General features: G+C 46.2%; 1 protein-coding gene across 2 annotated transcripts in view; it reads left to right on the forward strand.

Annotated features, from left to right (window-relative positions):
- The window catches only part of LOC114682709 (ubiquitin-conjugating enzyme E2 L3), a 54718-nt gene that overhangs the window by 13290 nt on the left and 22064 nt on the right, over positions 1-19364 (forward strand). The window contains exon 2 of one of the 2 annotated variants that reach the window (XM_028856682.1): positions 11608-11703. The exons of the other annotated variant lie outside the window; for it this stretch is intronic. Coding sequence (XP_028712515.1) covers positions 11608-11703 — 96 coding nt within the window. The remainder of the gene's footprint in view (positions 1-11607; positions 11704-19364) is intronic. 2 annotated transcript variants of the gene reach the window in all.

Genomic DNA, 19364 nt, shown 5'->3' on the forward strand with positions numbered 1-19364 from the left:
TAAATCTATACCTTGCCATGTGCACGTGGCTCTTGGCTTACCGGCGTCTTCACATGCTGCTTGTCATGGCAGCTGCTGGCAGTGTCTCCCTGACTCAGCCTTCCACTTACCAGAATTCTCCTCTCTCTTGTCCGCTACACTTCTGTCTGGCCACTGGCAATCAGTGTTTTATTTATTAACAATTTGCCATACAGAACGATATCCACAGTAAAGCCATCTTTCCAGCCCACTTTTATTTTTTGAGAAAGGGTTTCAGTATGTAGCCTTGGTTGGCCTGGAACTCAGAGATTTGCAGGCATATGCCACCATCCTGGCAAAATTAGGCATTTATGGAGTCACACAAATCATAGAGCTGCTGTTTAACATTGTTAATGCCCTACAGTTACGTATGTGGTGTTTGAACTCTTCTTACATATCCAACTCCAATCTGCTAGGTTTTGTTTTAGCCAGATAAGAAGAGCTTAGCCAGGCGGTGGTGGCGCACGCCTTTAATCCCAGCACTCGGGAGGCAGAGCCAGGCGGGTCTTTGTGAGTTCGAGGCCAGCCTGGTCTACAAGAGTGAGTTCCAGGAAAGGCACAAAGCTACACAGAGACACCCTGTCTCCTCCCCACCCCCCCCCCCAAAAAAAAAGAGGAACAAAACACATTCCTTAGACAGTGGAGATAATGACTAGCAATGGAAGACTAGAAACGCTACCATCATATATCTGTCTGTCTGTCTGTCTGTCCTTATATATGTACACATACATACTTTAAACATTTGCATTTATTTATTTATTTCAGATTAGGGGTGGGCAGAGATGCATTTTCTGCCGGAGTGCTGTGGAAGGCAGAGTACAACTTGTAGGAGTTGGTTTTCTCTTTTCATCATGTAGTTCCTGTAGATTGAACTCAGATTGTCAGGTTTGGTGCAAGCTTCTTTACCTATTCTCACAGCTTTCTATTTGTATTTGTATTTATTTTGCCTTAAAAATATTATCTTTGGCCAGGCGGTGGTTAGCGTACACCTTTAATCCAGCACTCGGGAAGCAGAGGCAGCTGAATCTCTGTGAGTTCAAGGCTAGCCTGGTCTACAAAGTGAATTCCAGGACAGCCAGGACTGTTACATAGAAAAAAAAAAAAAATCTTTACTGAGTGGTGGTGGAAAACACCTTTAATCTTAACACTTGGGAGGCAGAGGCAGGTGGGTGTCTGAGTTCAAGACCAGTCTGGTCTATAGAGTAGGTTCCAGGGCAGCCAGGGCTACACAAAGAAACCGTAAAACAAACAAACAAAACAAACAAACAAACAAACAAACAGCGTGTACACTACACCCAACTTATTTTTTTCTGATTATTGTGTGTGCATGTATTTATGTGTGTGTGTGTGTGTGTGTGTGTGTGTCTGTCTGTCTGTCTGTCTGTCTGTGTCTCAAAGGACAACTTTGGGGAGTTGTTTCTTCCTTCTGTCTTTGGGTTCCTGGTATGGAGCTCAGGTCATTAGGTTGGGTGGCAAGTGCCTTTACCAGATGAGCCATCTTGCTCTGTCCATTTCTAATGGAAGTGTTAACTAGCTTAGCCAGGGCTTTATATAGCTGTGATGACTGTGGAGGGTTATCCTGACCTTGGTCCAGCCCTGCACCTGCTTTATGAGAATTCTGTGACTTGGGCTTCTCTGAGCCTTTGCTTTACCTCTACAAAATGGGTCATTTATGCTGCTTTGCTCTCATTCTGGTGTTTAAAGCTCTGATCACTGTCGGTGTGTGGTGCAGGCCTTTAGGAGGTTGATCTCTGTTAGTTTGAGGCCAGCCTGGTCAATAGAGGTTGTTATGCAGAGAAACCCTGCACAAAAAAAACAACAAACAACCAAAGCTCCGATCCTAGCTCCTGTGCTGTGTATTGTAAACAGTGTGGAGTGTTGTCATGATTGCCCATCCCTACTCATCTGCCTTTCCTTGGCAGGTAGTTCTGATTGTTGCTGGAATTTTGGATGATACTCGGAACTGATGATGCCTTTGATAAATGTGGTAGTGACAGGCTTTTAGCAAGAACCATGCTTTGTGTTTCAGTTCATTTCAGAAAGTTTTGTTTTAATAACCATAAACCCTCCGTTTTCCTGTGATATGTTATGGACAGTAGAAAATCTATACTGTTGAATTTTATATTAAGAATCAGGATACAGTTAAGGAAAGGGATGAAGTTTGTATACATGCTAAGTAGATAAAAGCTTCCTGTAAATAATGATAAAGCCCAAGTAATGGGTTTCATTTTTTGTTCTTTGGTAAGACAGCAGAATCTTCAGGTGAGGGTAACTCTGGGGGTAGGTTTTGTTCAAGCCTGGGCCTGACTCTATAGGCATTGCTTCTTCTATGAACACTGACAGTTTAGCAACCAAATCAAAACATCACTTGTAAGTATAATTAAAAAAAAAAAAATGATGCCGGAGCAGTTATGAGCGCACACTGCCCTTGCAGAAATCCTGGGTTTGGGCTGGAGAGATGCTCAGTGGTTAAGAGCTATTGCTGCTAGCTAGTCAGGTTAGAGGACCCGACTTTGATTTCCAGCAGTTGCATGAGATGGCTTACAACTGGCTGTGTGAGTTCCAGGTCCAGGGAAGTATGATGCTTCTGACCTTCATGGACTCTGCACTCACTGCACACCCCTTCCAGACTAAAAAAATAAATACTGAAGAAAATGGGTGGGAACTGCATATTCTCATTTATTGTCTGTAACACTCCTCAGAATAGCAGAACATGCTACTGGCCGACAGAACGAGTTGGTGCTGAAAATTTGTGTACAGGACCCTGGAGAGATGGTTCAACAATTGAGAGCCCTGGCTGATTTTCCAGGACCTGAGTTTGGTTTCCAAGCACCCACATGGTGGCTCATGACTGTCTGTAACTCCAGTTCCAGGATATCCAGGATCTTCTTCAGGCCTTTCTAGGCATCAGGCATGAACATGGCATATAAACATACATACAGGCGAAAACACACATAAAAGAAAAAAAAATCTTCAGAGTATGTTGTGGAATATTTAACTATGTAAAGATGTGTTACATTTGTTTAACTATTTAAAGTAGGTTTCATTTGTCTCACCTTGCCTGCTAAGGTACCTGCTTGGTCTAATAAAAGGCTCATGGCCAATAGTTATGCAGAGGAGGAATAGGCAGGGCTGATGGGCAGAGGGAAGAAGAAGAAGAAGGAGAGAGATGAGAGAACAAGGGAGAAAGAAGGGCATCGGCCAGAGCCAGGCAGCTAGCCGACCAGGGAAGAAACAGGAAAAGTAGTACATACAGAAGGAAGGAAAGGTAAAAAAAGCCCCAAGGCAAACGTAGATGAAGAGAAACAGGTTAATTTAAGTTATAAAAGCCAGGGGACAAGCATAAGATAAGGCCAGGCATTCATAACTAAGCTCTGTGTCATGATTTGTGGGCTGGCAGTCCAAGAAAGCCTGCTACAAGAGTACTGACCATTTGATGGCACACTTGCTGATGAGCCTGATATGAGTTTACTCCCTAAGGTCATGTGATCTTCACATGTATGCACACCAGTAAGTGAATAAATGTAATGTATCTACGACTGTGTTTTAAAGTCTTTAGTATAGGGCTGGGCATGTAGCTTGGTTGGTTGAGTATGTTTCTATCATGCACATAACACTGGGTTTGACCCCAGCACTGCATAAGACTGGGTGTGCTAGTACACATCTGTAGTCACACATAGGTTAAGGCAGGAGGACGAGAAGTTCAGGTCATCTTCAGTCAGCCTAGGCTCCATGGGATCCTGTCTCACACACACAAAGACAATCTTAACAAACTCCCTCACCCCCAAACCAGGGGTCCTCTGTGTAGCCCTGGCTGTCCTGGAACTCGTTCTGTAGACCAGGCTGGCCTTGAACTCAGAGACCTACCTGCCTCTGCTCCTGATAATACTAGGTGGTGTTTAACATTTTAATTTTTATTGCGTGTGTTTGGATGCTTGTGTGTTTATATGTTATATGTTTTATGGATGTGGGCTCCAGGCTGTCAGAGGACGGCTTCCAGTGGTTGCTTTCTCCTTTCATCATGTGGGCTCCAGGCTTGAGCAGCGAGTGCTTGCACCCGCCGAGCCACCGTGCTGGCCCCAGACTGACCGCTCTTCCTTCCCTTCCCAGGGTTCCTCTGTATCGTCTCAGCATCTTCATTCTCCTGTAGCTTCCTGAGTGCTGGCAGTGGTATTTACTAATTTAAAAATTCACAAAAATGTCTGAGTTTCTGATCTCAGACTTGTAGTCAAAGGGATTTTTTTTTTCATTGCTATCATTGTCTAGCTCAGTAAGTCAGTAGCACAGAACCCTAGTGCTGCTTGGGGTTCTCTTAGGAACAGAACTGATAGAGTGGGAGTAGTCCAGTAACAGCTGTCTCCTGACGGGAAGGCCAAGAATCCTGTAGTTGTCCAGTCAGGAGACTGGATGTTTCAGCAGTTCCAGTCTGGTGCTAGTGTCCCAGGGAGGTCCTAGAGAGCACCAGTTTTCAGTCCATGTTGGAATCCCGAAGAAGTAGGTTCAAACAACAGCCAAGGAATGGGTCAGGGTAGATGAACTTGCCAGTGAGAAATAAGGGCAAGCAAACAGAAAACAGTTTCCTTCTTCCATGTCCTTTTATGTGGGCTACCACCAGAAGATGTGGCCCAGATTTAGGGTGGCCTCAAATGACCTGGTTTTATGGTGGGTCTCAGGTGTGCCTAGCTGCTTGGGTTTTATTGAGTTACAGCTGTAGTCAAATTTGACAACCAAGATTAGCCATCACAGAAAAATTTGCCTTATTTTGGGCTTAATTTTGGATTTTTTTTTTTTTTTTGTGTTTGTTTTGTTTTTCGAGATAGGGTTTCTCTGTGTAGCTTTGCGCCTTTCCTGGAACTCACTTGGTAGCCCAGGCTGGCCTCGAACTCACGGAGATCCGCCTGCCTCTGCCTCCGAGTGCTGGGATTAAAGGCGTGCGCCACCACCGCCCGGCTAATTTTGGATTTCTTTTTTTTTTTTTGGTTTTTCGAGACAGGGTTTCTCTGCGTAGCTTTGCGCCTTTCCTGGAGCTCACTTGGTAGCCCAGGCTGGCCTCGAACTCACAGAGATCCGCCTGGCTCTGCCTCCCGAGTGCTGGGATTAAAGGCGTGCGCCACCACCGCCCGGCAATTTTGGATTTCTTAAGGAGGATCTTGGTTACATATTACTCAAAAATCTCTGGCTCTTTAGGGTTTCTTAGACCTGGCTTGCACGTGCATATTACTGGGTGATTTTGAACAGTGTGTCTGTTTGCTTTTTCTGTCTCTTACCTCTGCCTCTTTTTCTGTGTGTGGCCTGGCTAGCCTTGACCTCATGATCACAATCCTCCTGCTTCTACCTCCTGAGTGTTGGAATAGTAGGAATGCACTACCAAGCCCAACTTACACTTAAACTACCATAGCCGACCCTCCGTGATAGGTAGAACACGGTTTTCATACCCCATCAAAACAACAACAGAATGGTGGGGTGTTTTTGGAGGTGGGCAGTGGGGGAGACTATCTGAGTTGATGGGTGAGTTCTGTCTCAAAAACAAAAAAAACGTCAGGCTGGCTGTGCAGGGTAGTCTCTTATTTTCCCTAATCCTATAAAGATTTGGGGAAATTGGTTCCTGTGAGGACCCAGATCCAGTACTCCGATTCTGCCAACTGTACTTGGCCTTGCTGTTGACATGTGGGCATCCAGTTTTTTTCTGGGCTGAATTTGAGAAATGGGTATTTCCCTTTAAGAAGTGGACTGAAGGGGCTGTGTTAGTCAACTGTCCTATTGCTGTGATCAAACACCATGACCAGGGCAACTTATAAAGGAAGCATTTCATCTCTCTTATCCATCCATCCATCCATCCGTCTGTCCACCCACCCACCCACCACCCACCCACCATCCATTTATCTTTTTTTTTTTTTTGGCTTTTTTTTTTTTTTTTTTTTTTTTTTTTGCTTTTTGAGACAGGATTTCTTTGTGTAGCCCTGGCTGTCCTGGAATTCACTATGTAGACCAGGCTGGCCTCCAACTCAGAGATCTATTTGCCTCTGCCTCCCGAGTGCTTGGAGAGCTCCACCACTACCCTGCTAAAGGAAGCATTTAATTGGAGACTTTCATACAGTTTCAAAGGACTGGTCTGTTATCATGGTGGGGAGTATGGCATCAGGCAGGCAGGCATGGTGCTGGAGAAGTAGTTGAGAGCTCACTCACATCTGATCTTCAAGTTGCAAGCAAAGAGAGAGTGAAACTGGGCCTGGTGTGGGCTTTTGAAACCTCAGCATCCCCCCCACCCCAGTGACACTTCCTAATCCTTCCCAAACAGTACCACTAAACTGGGATTAAGCATTCAGACATATGAGCCTGTGGGGGTCATTCTCATTCAAACCACCACAGGCTATAATTTAGTATTTGAGTGTTTGTCTGCCTAGCACATTTGAGGCCCCGGTATATTTTGTCTGTCTGTCTGTCTGTCTGTCTGTCTCTCTCTCTGTGTGTGTGTGTGTGTGTGTGTGTGTGTGTGTGTGTGTAATATAGTGTGGACCACTACACTTGTTGAGGCCCTGGGTTTGATATCTAGCATCACCTAAAACAAAATAAAACAAAAACCCCACAGAAACTGAGCAGTACCCTGTATTTTTTTCAGGTTCCTTCCAAAGCTGTGAGCAGCTGGATTCAAAGAGGGACCTCACTTGGGCTTTTCCCTGTGTGCTGCTTGCCTCTAGCAGAAGGGACTGAGGAGGTGGCTGGTTCTGCTTTCTCCCGGCTTATCTTTTTGGTTGTCAGCATTGCACCATCAGCCTCAGCAGCTGACTCCAGGTTGCTTTTGGCATTGAGCAGAACTGAAATAAATCTTTTGGGGAAGTGTGTTCTGTTAGCTCGTGTCAGACTTCATTCTCAAAGAGCTGGGCTGCTGCTGTTTTGTTTTTAAATTACACTTTACTTATTATAATTTGTGTGTGCCCATGTGTGCGCTTGTGTGTGTAGCTAGAGTTTTCCTGCTTTGTCCACAGTCAGGACAAATCTCTGTGACCGCCAGTCCCACAGCCGCTCAGACCAACCAAGTAAACACAGAGACTTATATTGCATACAAACTGTATGGCCGTGGCAGGCTTCTTGCTAACTGTTCTTTTATCTTAAATTAACCCATTTCTATAAATCTATACCTTGTCACGTGGCTGGTGGCTTACCGGCGTCTTTACATGCTGCTTCTCCTGGCGGTGGCTGCAGTGTCTCTCCTCCTTCTTCCTGTTTCCCCGATTCTCCTCTCTCTTTGTCCTGCCTATACTTCCTGCCTGGTCACTGGCATCAGTGTTTTATTTATATAGAACGGTATCCACAGCATGTGTGTGCTCATGTCACCTGTGGATGTGGATGTTAGAGGACGGTTAGCGGGAGTCTTTTCTTTGGAGGTGGAATTCAGGCTGCAGACTTCTGTGGTAAGCACTTTAGCCTCTGAACCTTCTCATCAGCTTTTCTTAGTCAGCTCCTTCTTCATTCTCAGTAGTGAAGCCTTTGGACGTCAACCTCTGGAGTCACATGGGGCTCTTGACATTCTTTCCTGGGTCACAATCGGGACCGTTTTCAGTTATAGGACACAGTTGTGTTCTTTTTAGATAGAACCTCTAAATGAGCAGTGTGGCTCTTCAGTTTGCCTTCCTCAGTGAAGGAGGAGAGGCAGCTCTTGTCCTCAGACCCGTTTTGAGCAATGCAGGAACAGGAGCATGCTGGCCACCCTTAGTGCCAGTTGGTCTCAGGGGGGCTGCAAAGAATGTTAATCTCAGTAGGGGGGAGCCACAGTGTCTGGCATCTGTTTTATGCTCAAGGCTCAGAATGCTGAGGTGCATGATTCTGTTCTGGATCCTGCTGCGAAACACTCTTCTATAGGGTACCCAGCATCCCCAGAAGATGTCAGGGCTTGTCTGTCTTGAGTCTCATTTCTTAGAATAAGTTCTTTGTTGGTTAGAACTGTGCAAAGAGAAATTGCCTTTCCTTCTTGGGTACTTTAACCTGACAGCAAAGAGAGTTTATCTGATCACTCTACTTTGGACTTCCTGAACCTTCAGCTCAGTACTCATTAGTGGTGTCCTTCCTTCTGTGGCCAGAAGGCTTGGGGCTTTTATCTTTGTTCAAGTATCTGCTTGATATCCTTTTTTTCCCCGAGACAGGGTTTCTCTGTGTAGCTTTGCACCTTTTCCTGAAACTCACTTTGTAGCTCAGGCTGGCCTCGAACTCACAGAAATCCGCCTGCCTCTGCCTCCCGAGTGCTGGGATTAAAGGCGTGCACTACCACGGCCCAGCTGCTTGATATCTTGACACTGAGGCACTTCATATCCAGCACTTAGGCACATAGTTTCATAGGTTTTCTTTCTTTCTTTCTTTTTTTTGGTATAGTGTACTCTAAGCTATTCTTGAAACTCCCTATGTGCACCAGGATGGTCTTGAATTTATTCTTTAAAATTTTAATTGATTAATTTTATGTGTATGTGTGTTTGATCTGTGTGTCTGTGCACCCGTGGGCCAGAAGAGGGTATTGGATGGCCTGGGATTGCAGTTAGAGGTGATTGTGATCTACCCTGGGTATAGGACCTGAACCTCAGGGCTTTGTAGGTGCTAGGCAAGCATTCTGTGAACTGTGCTACATCTCCAGAAAACTGTGTGCCTTCTATTCCTTAGTAGTTTTGTAGTATTGGGACTGAGTGATGCGGGATCTTGTGCTGCCAGTTGACACACTGCCCTGCTGCTGAGCTTCTACAACCCAGCTGCAGTCCTTAAACAAGGTTGGTTTTCCTGCCCTGTTAAGACTAAGTCCAACTTGCCCCGTCTTTCTAGTTCCCATGAAATTTGCCTTCTGTTTATCAACCTTACTTCATATTGTTAGCATAGAGTGCCAGAGCTACAAAATACCCGCCGAGACAGGGTTACCTCTGTGTAGCTTTGCGCCTTTCCTGGAACTTGCTCTGTAGACCAGGCTGGCCTCGAACTCACAAAGATCCACCTGTCTCTGCCTCCCGAGTGCTGGGATTAAAGGCGTGTGCCGCCACTGCCCAGCCTGCACAGGCCATTTTAAAATTCCATTTCTTTTATGAACATTCAATATTTCCTTCCTTCCTTCCTTCCTTCCTTCCTTCCTTCCTTCCTTCCTTCCTTCCTTCCTTCCTTCCTTCCTTCCTTCCTTCCTTCTTTCCTTCCTTCCTTCCTGTTGTTTTGTTTTTTGGTTTTTCTGGACGATTTCTCTGTGTAGCTCTGGCTGTACTGGAACTCACTCTGTAGACCAGGCTGGCGAGATCCACCTGCCTCTGCTCCCGAGTATTTTTTGGTTGTCTTGATTCACAGTTCTATTTGGAATATTTTACCTCATGTGTCTGTCCTGCCCTCATGAAGCTAAAGCTCTCTTTGAAGAGTAGTGGTTAGTGAAGTGTGAACCTTCCCCTTCTTGAGTGTGTCCCTGTTTCATAGTTCCCAAACAACTGTTTCTGATGAGTGTCAGCTGGAAGACCAGGATGGTAGTTGGCAGTTAGAGTATTCTTTCAGGTTCTGTGATGCTGCTTTCTTGTGGAGCAATCAGGCTCTCTGACCATCTTGTCCCTGGTGTAGATCAGAGGCCTGCAGTATTGCTGGCTTCCTTAGAACTGAACTGGTTAAGCTTGCTAACACCCTTGCCCTCTTGTACAACTTACTAAAAATTCCCATATTAAGGCTCTAGCCACACTTGCTGGACTAGACTTTCCGGAGGTGATCCAGGTGCTTGTAGTAGGCCCCTGAGGTTGATAAACAGGCAGCATCCTGTGGGACACACATTCCTCCTCCTCAGCTCACTCTGAGCTGGGCCTCTCATGCCTGCCATGCTTCACTGTACTTTGAGAATTAGTCCTTCCGTGACTTTCTAGCTCTACTAACTAGAAATGATGTCTTGCAAACTATTGTGGCATGGTGGGAATAGAGGATGCAAAGAATCTTTTTGATTTTGGTGACATAGAAGCCAGTAGGGTGGCCTTTGCCATTGTGAAACATGGCTGCTTAAGGAGGGGAGCCTTTCCTGTATTAGAGGGCATGTGGGCTGGGACAGAGGGCATGTAGCTTGGTAGATGAGACAGGGCAGTGTTCATGGTGTAGGAGAGAAGGCATCTTGGGTGGATGAGAGACTATCATCTCATTAGTTGTGAGGCCTGATTGAGGTAGTGGTGGGGAGCAGCAGTCTAGGAACTTGGAGGAGGTGACCATGTATGTGTATGTGTGGCCATGAGTCATGGTACGTTCTGGGTGGCTTTGGTTAAGATGCCTACTGTATATTTATTGGTGTTGGGGAAGCAGTGGGAAATAGCAGATTGATACACAGTGATACACAGTGGAAAACCAAGTGACAGACAATCTTAAAGACATCTTAAGCAGAATTATGAAATAATTTGTCATGGCGGTTGTACTTTGAGTGAAGTGACTCTTGCTACATTAGCTATTTATGAGAAGCCCCTAGTTTCAGAGTCTGTTATGATGTAGTTTCCTGCTCATTGTCTTTAGCTCAGGAACTTACCACCCCGTTGGTAGCTGAAGAAATGGAGCTGCAGTGCTGGTTCCTTGGCCCCCTGCCATCCCATACTGGTCAGTTGTGCTCTTTGCCTGTGCCTGTCCTGGTATGGAGTCCTGAAATGGCTCTTAGCGTGTTAGGTAGGGAAGGTCTGTGGGTGCCCATTTGCCTTTGTTTGTCTGCGATCTCCAGACTTACTCACCTTAGCCTCAGCTTCTCGCACCCAGCTAGTGATTGTCTGGAAAAGTGAGGTCTGTAAGCACCTCGGTGCTGCTGCATGTCTGCCCTGGGTAGCCAGGGCACAGCTACTTCATTTGTTCATTTTCAGTTCTCCTGTTTACTTCTTTTCTTTCTTTTTCTGTTTTTCTTTGGCTTCTTTTTTTGTTTTTGTTTAATTTACTAATTTTTTTTTTATATGAGTGCTCTGCCTGTATGTACACCTGCACGCCAAAAGACGGCATCAGAACTCACTATAGATGGTTGGGAGCCACCATGTGGTTGCTGGGAATTGAACTCAGTACCTCTCTGGAAGAGCAGAAAGTGCTCTTAACTGATGAGTCATCTTACCAGCTCCTTTATTTCCCTCCCTCCCTCCCTTCCTCCCTCCCTTCCTCCCTCCCTCCCTCTCTCTCTCCTTCTCTCCCTCTCTTCGTTTTTGATACAGTCTCACTCTGTAGTCCTAGCTGGCCTGGAACCCACAGCAGTCCATCTTTGTTAGCCTCCCAGGTGCTGAGATTACAGGTGTGAACTACCTGGTTCTGCTGAGGCTAAACAGGCAGCATAAACAGCTAAACAGGCGACCCAAAGAGGAGGTGGAAATCTGTAGAAGCATGGTTCTTCTCATCGTATTCAATGGGTGCTTGAGACTGGGGCTTGGTTTGGTCTGGGCGAGGGTCTATAGAGGCAGTGACATTACAGATGGGACTAACCTGGCTCCATGCCTCCTTACCTGATGAGGTGTGTTCTGGTGCTCACTCAAATGTTGTCACTGGTGATGTTGTCACCAGGTTTAATTTGAGGGAGTCAGGAGGGATCTTAATATGTGGTACTTTCCCCGATTTGACAACCCTTTATGCTTTGTTAATCAACAGGAGCTTGAAGAGATCCGCAAATGTGGAATGAAAAACTTCCGTAACATCCAGGTTGATGAAGCTAATTTATTGACTTGGCAAGGGCTTATTGTTCCTGTGAGTATTGAACACTTCCACTCCTTACTAGATTACTCTTTCAGGTGGTTGCTCCTACTGCTGGCTCTGCTCCTCAGTCAGTCCCTAGTCTGGCAGCCCACAGACGGGCAGAAGTGGGCAGTGGTTACAAGGTGACAAGTAGGGTAGGGTGTGGCCTTAGGCTCTGGAGTAGAGTCCTGGCTGGCAGGCACTGGTGTCTAAAACTGCAGATGTCCCAAACCCTCAGATCTGTAGTTACTCACAGAGGAGGAGTGTGCAGCTGTGCTCCTGTGGTTGCTCATCTCCCCTGGTTTCTGAACGACTTGACCCTCTGTCTGTCTGCCGGCTTTGGAGGAGAGCTGCCTTTTTCCCACATAGACCTTTGCTGGCTTTCTCCATTGATGTTTACATCTGTGACTTTATTCCTGGTGCATCCCAGTATGCACCTCTGTTGGTCTTGAATCGCTATTCCCAGTTGCCTGTGTGTTCTCCCCTCCACTGCGCTTTCCAGAACCTTTTCTCCCGTCTCTACCCCAGATAGCCCAAATTCTTTAAGGAAGCCATCTAGTAGGCTCAGGTTCCTCCTCAGAAGGCTTTGCTTTGGTTTTGTCTTTTTGCCTCATCTTAGATCCCCTGTCGTTCTGACCCTTGACCTGTACTTTTTACTTTATTGCACAATTCCTGCTTCTCCTCTCCCCCGAAGTGCTTCCCACAAGCACATGGCCCTCTCAGTTGTCACGGATCTGACGCTTGCTTGACTCTGACGCTCTGAGCCTCTGGCAGGATCCCAGCCCTTGAACCCATAATCAGTTTCTTTACTTGCTGACATGCTGCTACTTCCTCTTCACCCTAAAGCTTGAATTTTGTTAGTCTAGCTCTCCTCGCTCTCTCTCTTTAAATCCCCAGGGACCCTCCAGCGCCAGGTTTCTTACTGTATGTGAAAGAGTTCTACCTCTCTCCCTCCTTCTCTCAGAGCTGCAGTGTTTGTCCAGTGTACAGCCCCACTGGCACGCGGGTGGCCTCTAGTCCCCTTAGCCTGTAACTTTGATCTACACTGATGTGCTCTCCTTCTTTCTCTTCTTCCACATTCACTACCTTCTTCCTTTTCTGCTTTGCCCATCTGAGCCTCAGGTTCTTTCCCTGTATCTGACACTCTTTCCATTGTTACTTATAATTATTTCTTGTGGAGAGACCGTCTCCTTTACCAAAGAAGAATGTAGAGTATACTCACTGCAGATGCTTTTGTCTCGATTCTGGTTTTAAGATTAGACAGAAAATACTGGCTTAGAAGTTTTAAATCTGAGAGTTTCTAGTCTAGATTTGGAAATACATGTTCTGGGTTTCTTTAGGCTTAAAGGTGGGTGGGCTCAGCACACAGAGAGGGTGGCTGCAAAGCTTTTAGCTAGTAGGGGCTGGCCTGTGTCTATAGATCTGTCATTGTGACCCTCGGGGTAAGTAGAACCATCTGATCTGTCTATCCCTTTCCTTCCTTCCTTCCTTCTTCCTTCCTTCCTTCCTTCCTTCCTTCCTTCCTTCCTTCCTTCCTCCCTCCCTCCTCCCTCCCTCCCTCCCTCCCTCCCTCCCTCCTTCCCTCCTTCCTTCCTTTTTTTTGGGGGGGGGTAGGGTGGGGTTTTCAAGACAGGGTCTCTCTTGTAGTCCTGACTGTCCTAGAACGTGTTCTATAGACCAGGCTGGCTTCGAACTCAGAGGTTCACCTGCCTCTGCCTCCAGGTGGTAGGATTTAAGGCATGTTCCACCACTACCTGCATTATCTGTCCCCCTTTCTTTTTTTCTTTTTCCTGAGACGGGTTAACAGACAGGTTTTCTTTGTCCTGAAACTTGCTTTGTAGAAACATGCTGGCCTTGAACTCACAGAGATCTGCCTGCCTTCTGAGTGCTGGGATTAAAGGCGTGTGCCCCACCCCCACCGTGTGCCCCCACCCCCACCCTATCTGTCCATTTTCTACTTGAGATTGAATGTTACTAAAATGTGAATGGCTAATCCATGGTTCTTTGGGGAAATGAGGGGAATGAATGAGTGAATGAATGAATGGTGGTTTTAAGTGGTGCTGGGGTAGTGTCATCATATGAGCTCACTGTCAACAAATTTTGCCTTCAGTTCACACCAAGGCCTTTTGGTTCCTGCTGGCTCTGAGCCTGTGTCATAGTGGCCTGAGGGCTCATTACAGAGATTGACTAGTCAAATCCGAGTGTGTGTTGAGGCTCTGGGGGTATCTAGGCCAAAGATTGGCCTTCATTCGAGGCAGCTGCACCCGGGACGGCTATGGCAGGGGCTGCTCAGATCTTGTCAGTGCCCCATCTCCCTTCTGTCATCGCTGTCCAGGGCATTTCTTCCTTAGGATGATTCGTGTATGTGCTTCCTCCCCTGGGCTTAGTTCTTTTTCATCACAGGGACTGGGTCAGCATGGGACTCTTCTATTTAAGTTTACCTGAAGTCTGTTCAGTGGGAGTGAGCAGAGCTAGCTCATAAAAATCGCAGTGTTGTACTCTACCCTTTCCACTTTATGGGAAGATCCTGATCCTTAGTGCTTGAGCCTGGCTGTAGCAGTCAAGGGGTGAGGTGGCTGAGTGGCACTTCCTACAGACAGTGCATCGTTACTGTTGCAGTGCAGGTTTGTTTATCTGTCTGCTGTGGGACTGGGACTGAACCTAGAACTTTGCGTGTGTCAGTACTCTGTCATGGAGCTTCCTGCTGCCTTCCCCTTTTTATATGTCTGGGTGTTTTGTCTGTATGTGTCTGTGTACTGTCTGCATGCCTAGCGTCATCAGAGGCCAGAAGAGGGCATTGGATTCCCTCAGAACTGTGTTGTTAGCTTCCTTGTGGGTGCTGAGAACCAACCCCAGATTAGTCTGTAAGAATAACAAGTGCTCTTAACTTCTGAGCCATCTCTCCAGTTCCACCATTAAGTTTATTTTAATTAATTAGTTAATTCTGAGGCAGTCTCTCTACATAGTACTGGCTGCTCTGGAGCTCTCTATGTAGACCAGGCTGACCTTGAAATCACAGATACAGCTCCCTCTGTGTAGCGGAAGTTTTTCTGGTCCCACAGCTGCTCAGACCCAAATGAACACACAGAGGCTTATATTATTTTAAAACTATGGCCATGGCAAGCTTCTTGCTAGCTAGCTCTTATATCTTAAATTAACCCATTTTGATAACTCTTGCCACATGGCTTGTGGCTTACCAGTACTTTACCCCTTGTTTCTCCTGGCAGCAGCTAGCAGTGTCTCCTGCTCTCTTTTTGTCTCTCCTCTCTCTCCAGTTAGAATGTGCCGCCTAACCTTATTCTGCCTCACCATTGGCCAAACAGCTTTATTTATCAACCAATTAGAGCAACACATATTCACAGCCATCACCTCTGCCTCCCCAGTGCTGGACTGAAAGTGTGTACCATGGTGCCTGGCTCCACCGTCACATTTTAAACTGAGCCACACCCCCTCCCCCAGACACAGTATCTCTTTTTGTGTAGCCCAAGCTAGCTGAAGATGACTTTGAACTCCTGATCTTCCTGTCTGGATCTTCCAAATGCTGGGAATACAGATGTAGTGCCATTCATGGCTCCTTTTTGGCTTTTGTGGCAGGGTTTCACTTTGTAGCTGAGGCTAGCTTTGAAATGACTGCAATCCTGTAGCCCCAGTCTCTCCCCCCCCCCCCCCCCCCAGTCTCATGTGTCCCAGGCTGGCCTTGAACTTATATAATTGTGTGTACCTGGAAGTTTCTCTGGTCCTGACTGGCCCAAGGTCAGATGAATCTCTCCCACCTGAGTCCTGTATCCACTTGGTCCCAAGTAAATGCACAGAGGCTTATATTATTTATAAACTATATGGCCTATGGGTCAGGCTTTTCGTTAGCTACCTCTTGTAACTTATTCATCTGTATATTGCCATGTGGCCGTGGCATTACCAGTCTGCTGGCATCTTGTTGCTCCTTGGCGGCAGGCTGGCGTCTTCCCGACTCCTTTCTTCTCCTGTTTCTTCAGTTTGAATGTCCTGCCTAACCTTATTCTGCCTTGCCATTGGCCAAACAGTTTTATTATCAGCCAATCAGAGCAGCACATATTCACAGCATACAGAAAGACGTCCCACAGTCTTGAATTCTTGGTCCTTCTGCCTTTACCTGTTGAGTGCAGGCTTATGTGGACTGGGGATCAAGCCCAGGGCATCAAGCATGCTAGGTAAGCATTCTGCCAACTGAGTTACGTCTCTAACCTCATAAAGGTTTGCTTCTGGGCTTTCGATTTGTTAAACAAGCTCTCTGGGTTCGGGTAGGGTGTGAGTGGCCTTCAGAGGACAGCTGTAGGACGTCAGTCCTCACCTGCCTTGTCTCATAAAGGGTCCTTCTGTTTCTCTTTTGTTCTGTTGGGACTTTCTGGCCAAATATAGCAGAGCTTCTGACAATTCTTTTGTTTTCACCTTCATCTCTTTGTAGGAGTGCTAGGATCACAGACCCCTGTTCTGTGGCATCCGGCTTTCGTGTGGGTTCTGGAGATTTGAACCCAGGTCTTGACACAGTGAGCACGTTGACTTACTGAGCTGCCTCCCTAGCCCAAGGGTCAGCCTTAATTCTGTTGGTGCCCTCTGTTCACACCAGTGCTACACTGTTAATAGTAATGTTTGCTTCCTTTTTGTTCTGTTTCCTTTTTGGGGGGGCGGGGGAAAGGCTGGCCTAGCATCATGTGTGGCCCAGACTTGCCTTGAACTCAGCAAGCCTCTTGTCTCAGCCTTGCAAATGCTGAGGTCTCAGTGTGAACCACCACAGTCAGCTTACAGTACGTTCTTGAAAGCAGAAAATGTTAGCCTTCCAACTTTAGTCCTTTTACCACTTGATTTGGGTGAAGGTCCCTGGGAACATGTCCTGCTGTCCATGTTTTCTGTTTTTGTATGTAACTGCATGCCTGGTGCCCACAGAGGCCAGAAGAGGGTGTCAGATCACCTGGAACTGAGGTTACAGATGGTGGTGAATGGAACCTGGGTCTTCAGTAAGAGAAGTCATGCTCTTCAAGGCTGAGTGGGCCACCACACTAGGCTTTTTTTAGGGACGGCACTCAGGTCACCCGAGTTGCTCAGTGAGCACTTTTACTGTGTGGTGAGCCAGCTCTCTGTCCTTATTCTGTTTGTTTGATAAGGTCTTTGAAATTCAGGGGGCATTTTATCATAATAGCACACCTCAGTTTAGAAGTCATTTTCCAAGTGTATAGTAAGTAGTTGATGGTAGTGAGTGGTTGCCTTACTTTGCCTGGTTTCATCTTTGGTCTACCCCTTTGCTTACTCACATCATTTTGCCCTCCTTTGTGTACTTTGCTTTTCCTGTGTCCCCGACACTGTTGGTTAGTAGGATTGCATTGCTTACTGCTCTTTGGCATGTGCATGGAGTGTGTCTTGTCCACTAGATGACAGAAGCCACACTTGGCCTTTGGAATGTCTGTAAAGACACTCATGCAATTCCAAGTCTCTCCAGAAGGGATAACACTGGCCTTCAAGGAGAACCACCTCCCTGAGTTGGCTTTATTATGTTTTTAAACTTTTGGTGTTGTGTGTGTGTTTTGTTGTTGTTGTTTTGAGATAGGGTTTCTCTGTGTAGCCCTGGCTGTCATGGAACTCGCTCTGTAGACCAGGCTGGCTTCCAAATCAGAGATCTGCTTGCTTCTGCCTCCCGAGTGCTAGGATTAAAGGCGTGAGCCACCACTGCGCATGTTAGCTTTTAAAGCTTTGATATATGTGTTACAATCCATATAACTACAGAGGAAGGTACCTAGTAAGGGCCTGGTGTGTCACTACTGCCCAGTTGCTAGGTTTTTTTTTTTTTTTTTTTTTTTTTTTTTCCGAGACAGGGTTTCTTTGTGTTCCTTTGCGCCTTTCCTGGAACTCACTCTAGCCGCCCAGGCTGGCCTCAAACTCACAGAGATCCACCTGCCTCTGCCTCCCAAGTGCTGGGATTAAATCATGCGCCACCACTGCCCGGCTCCTTTTGTTTTTAAAAGTGGTTCAAGAGTACAAGCTTCTCTTTGGAGCAGTGTGTTTTCTTCTCTGTGTCTTATCTATATCCCCTGTCTTATGTGAGAATATAGGTTTTTCTGGTAGTAAAGGATGTTATTTTGGTAAGTATGGAGGCTGAGTCTTAGAAATAGAATGAATATGTGCCTTTTCAGCTTGCTTGGGCAGTATTTATTATGTCCTGTCCCTCTTGGGAGAGGTGCTACCTATGGCCAAATGTCCTAACCTTGAAGTTTAATTTAATTAGCAGCACTATATGTTCTCAGTCTGCCCTTTGTGCTTTTGTGGGATCATGGAGAAAGTCTTGAAATTAAGAAAGAGTAATGCTCGGTTACAAGCGTACTGAAGGCTACTAGTTCCTATGAGCATTATCCCATTGAAAAGCTTTTTCTGGGCTGGAGAGAAGGCTCAGGGATTAAGAGTACTGCCGGCCCTCCCACTGGTCCTGAGTTCAGTTCCCAGCAACCACATGGTGGCTCACAACCATCTGTAATGAGATCTGGTGCCCCCTTCTGGCCTGCAGGGATACATGCAGGCAAAACACTGTACATAATAAATAAATAAATCTTAAAAAAAAAAAAAAGCTTTTTCCATTTGTAACAAAACCTAAAACTTGCTGAAACAAGATTCACATAGGGCGGCTAGAGAAACAAAAGGTATTGGTTAAACAAAGATGGATTAGGGCTAGGTGCTGCTCTCTGGAGCCAGGCCAGGTGCAGCTCAGCAGGAATGCAGCCGCAGAGAGGGAACTGAGATGGTTTGGTAACGAGGACTATGGGGTCCAGCCCCTCGATAGTCCCCTCCCAGGGTCCGCGGAAGGCTCTATCAACCAGCAGAGAATCTTTAGGGTCGGTAAATCAGTCTACGCACACAGAGTTCTTTGGTCCATTCGCTTTAATTCCTCTGGCATAACATCCTTTATACACAGCTTCAGTTCTGTTCTCATGTCTAGCTCCTTTCTTGCCTGATTTCTCTCTATATTTATCTACTGTCCCCTCTATGTTCTATCTTAATTCCTTCATCTAGTTCTGTCCCTTCTAGGTTCTCATCTATCTAGTTCTTTCTCCTATCAGCTCCTGTCCCATCTCCTTCTCTCTCATCTGGCTCTTCCTCATCTTGTTCTTCCCCATCTGGCTCTTCCTCATCTTCCATCTTGTTCCTCTAGTCCTCTCTTTAGCTCTTCAATCTAGTTCTTCCCCATCTCAGCTCGTTCCTCTCAAGTTCTTACCCATCTCGTTCTTCCATTCTCTTCTCTCTTCCCCCATCTCCTTCTCTCTTCCCCGTCCTGTCCTCTGCTTTACAGTTATATATCTCCCCAAAATCACAATCCTCCCCTCCACCCAGGACACTCAGCCTGAACTTCCTCAGGCAGTGATTGTCCACTATCAGGATCAAATGGAGGGTTGATAAGAATTACAAAGAAGGGCACTAGTTGTTAATTACCATTTGTGACCCAAAGGGGAAGTGACTAATGAATCAACTAAAGGCTAAATATGGGTAATATCTAAGAAGAGGGGTCTTACGTGCACAACTATAACCTTAAATGTGTTTGGTAAAGGATGTTAAAAATCTATAAGTTGCTAGGTCAATGGGAGAAAATAAAACTGTCTTCTTTTTTCCTGTGGCTCCTATCTGTCCAAGCTGTCTGCCGTTTTTCTGCAGGGTGG

This window comes from Peromyscus leucopus, chromosome 12 (assembly GCF_004664715.2).
Source record: "Peromyscus leucopus breed LL Stock chromosome 12, UCI_PerLeu_2.1, whole genome shotgun sequence".
In the NCBI taxonomy this organism is placed as follows: Eukaryota; Metazoa; Chordata; class Mammalia; order Rodentia; family Cricetidae; genus Peromyscus; species Peromyscus leucopus.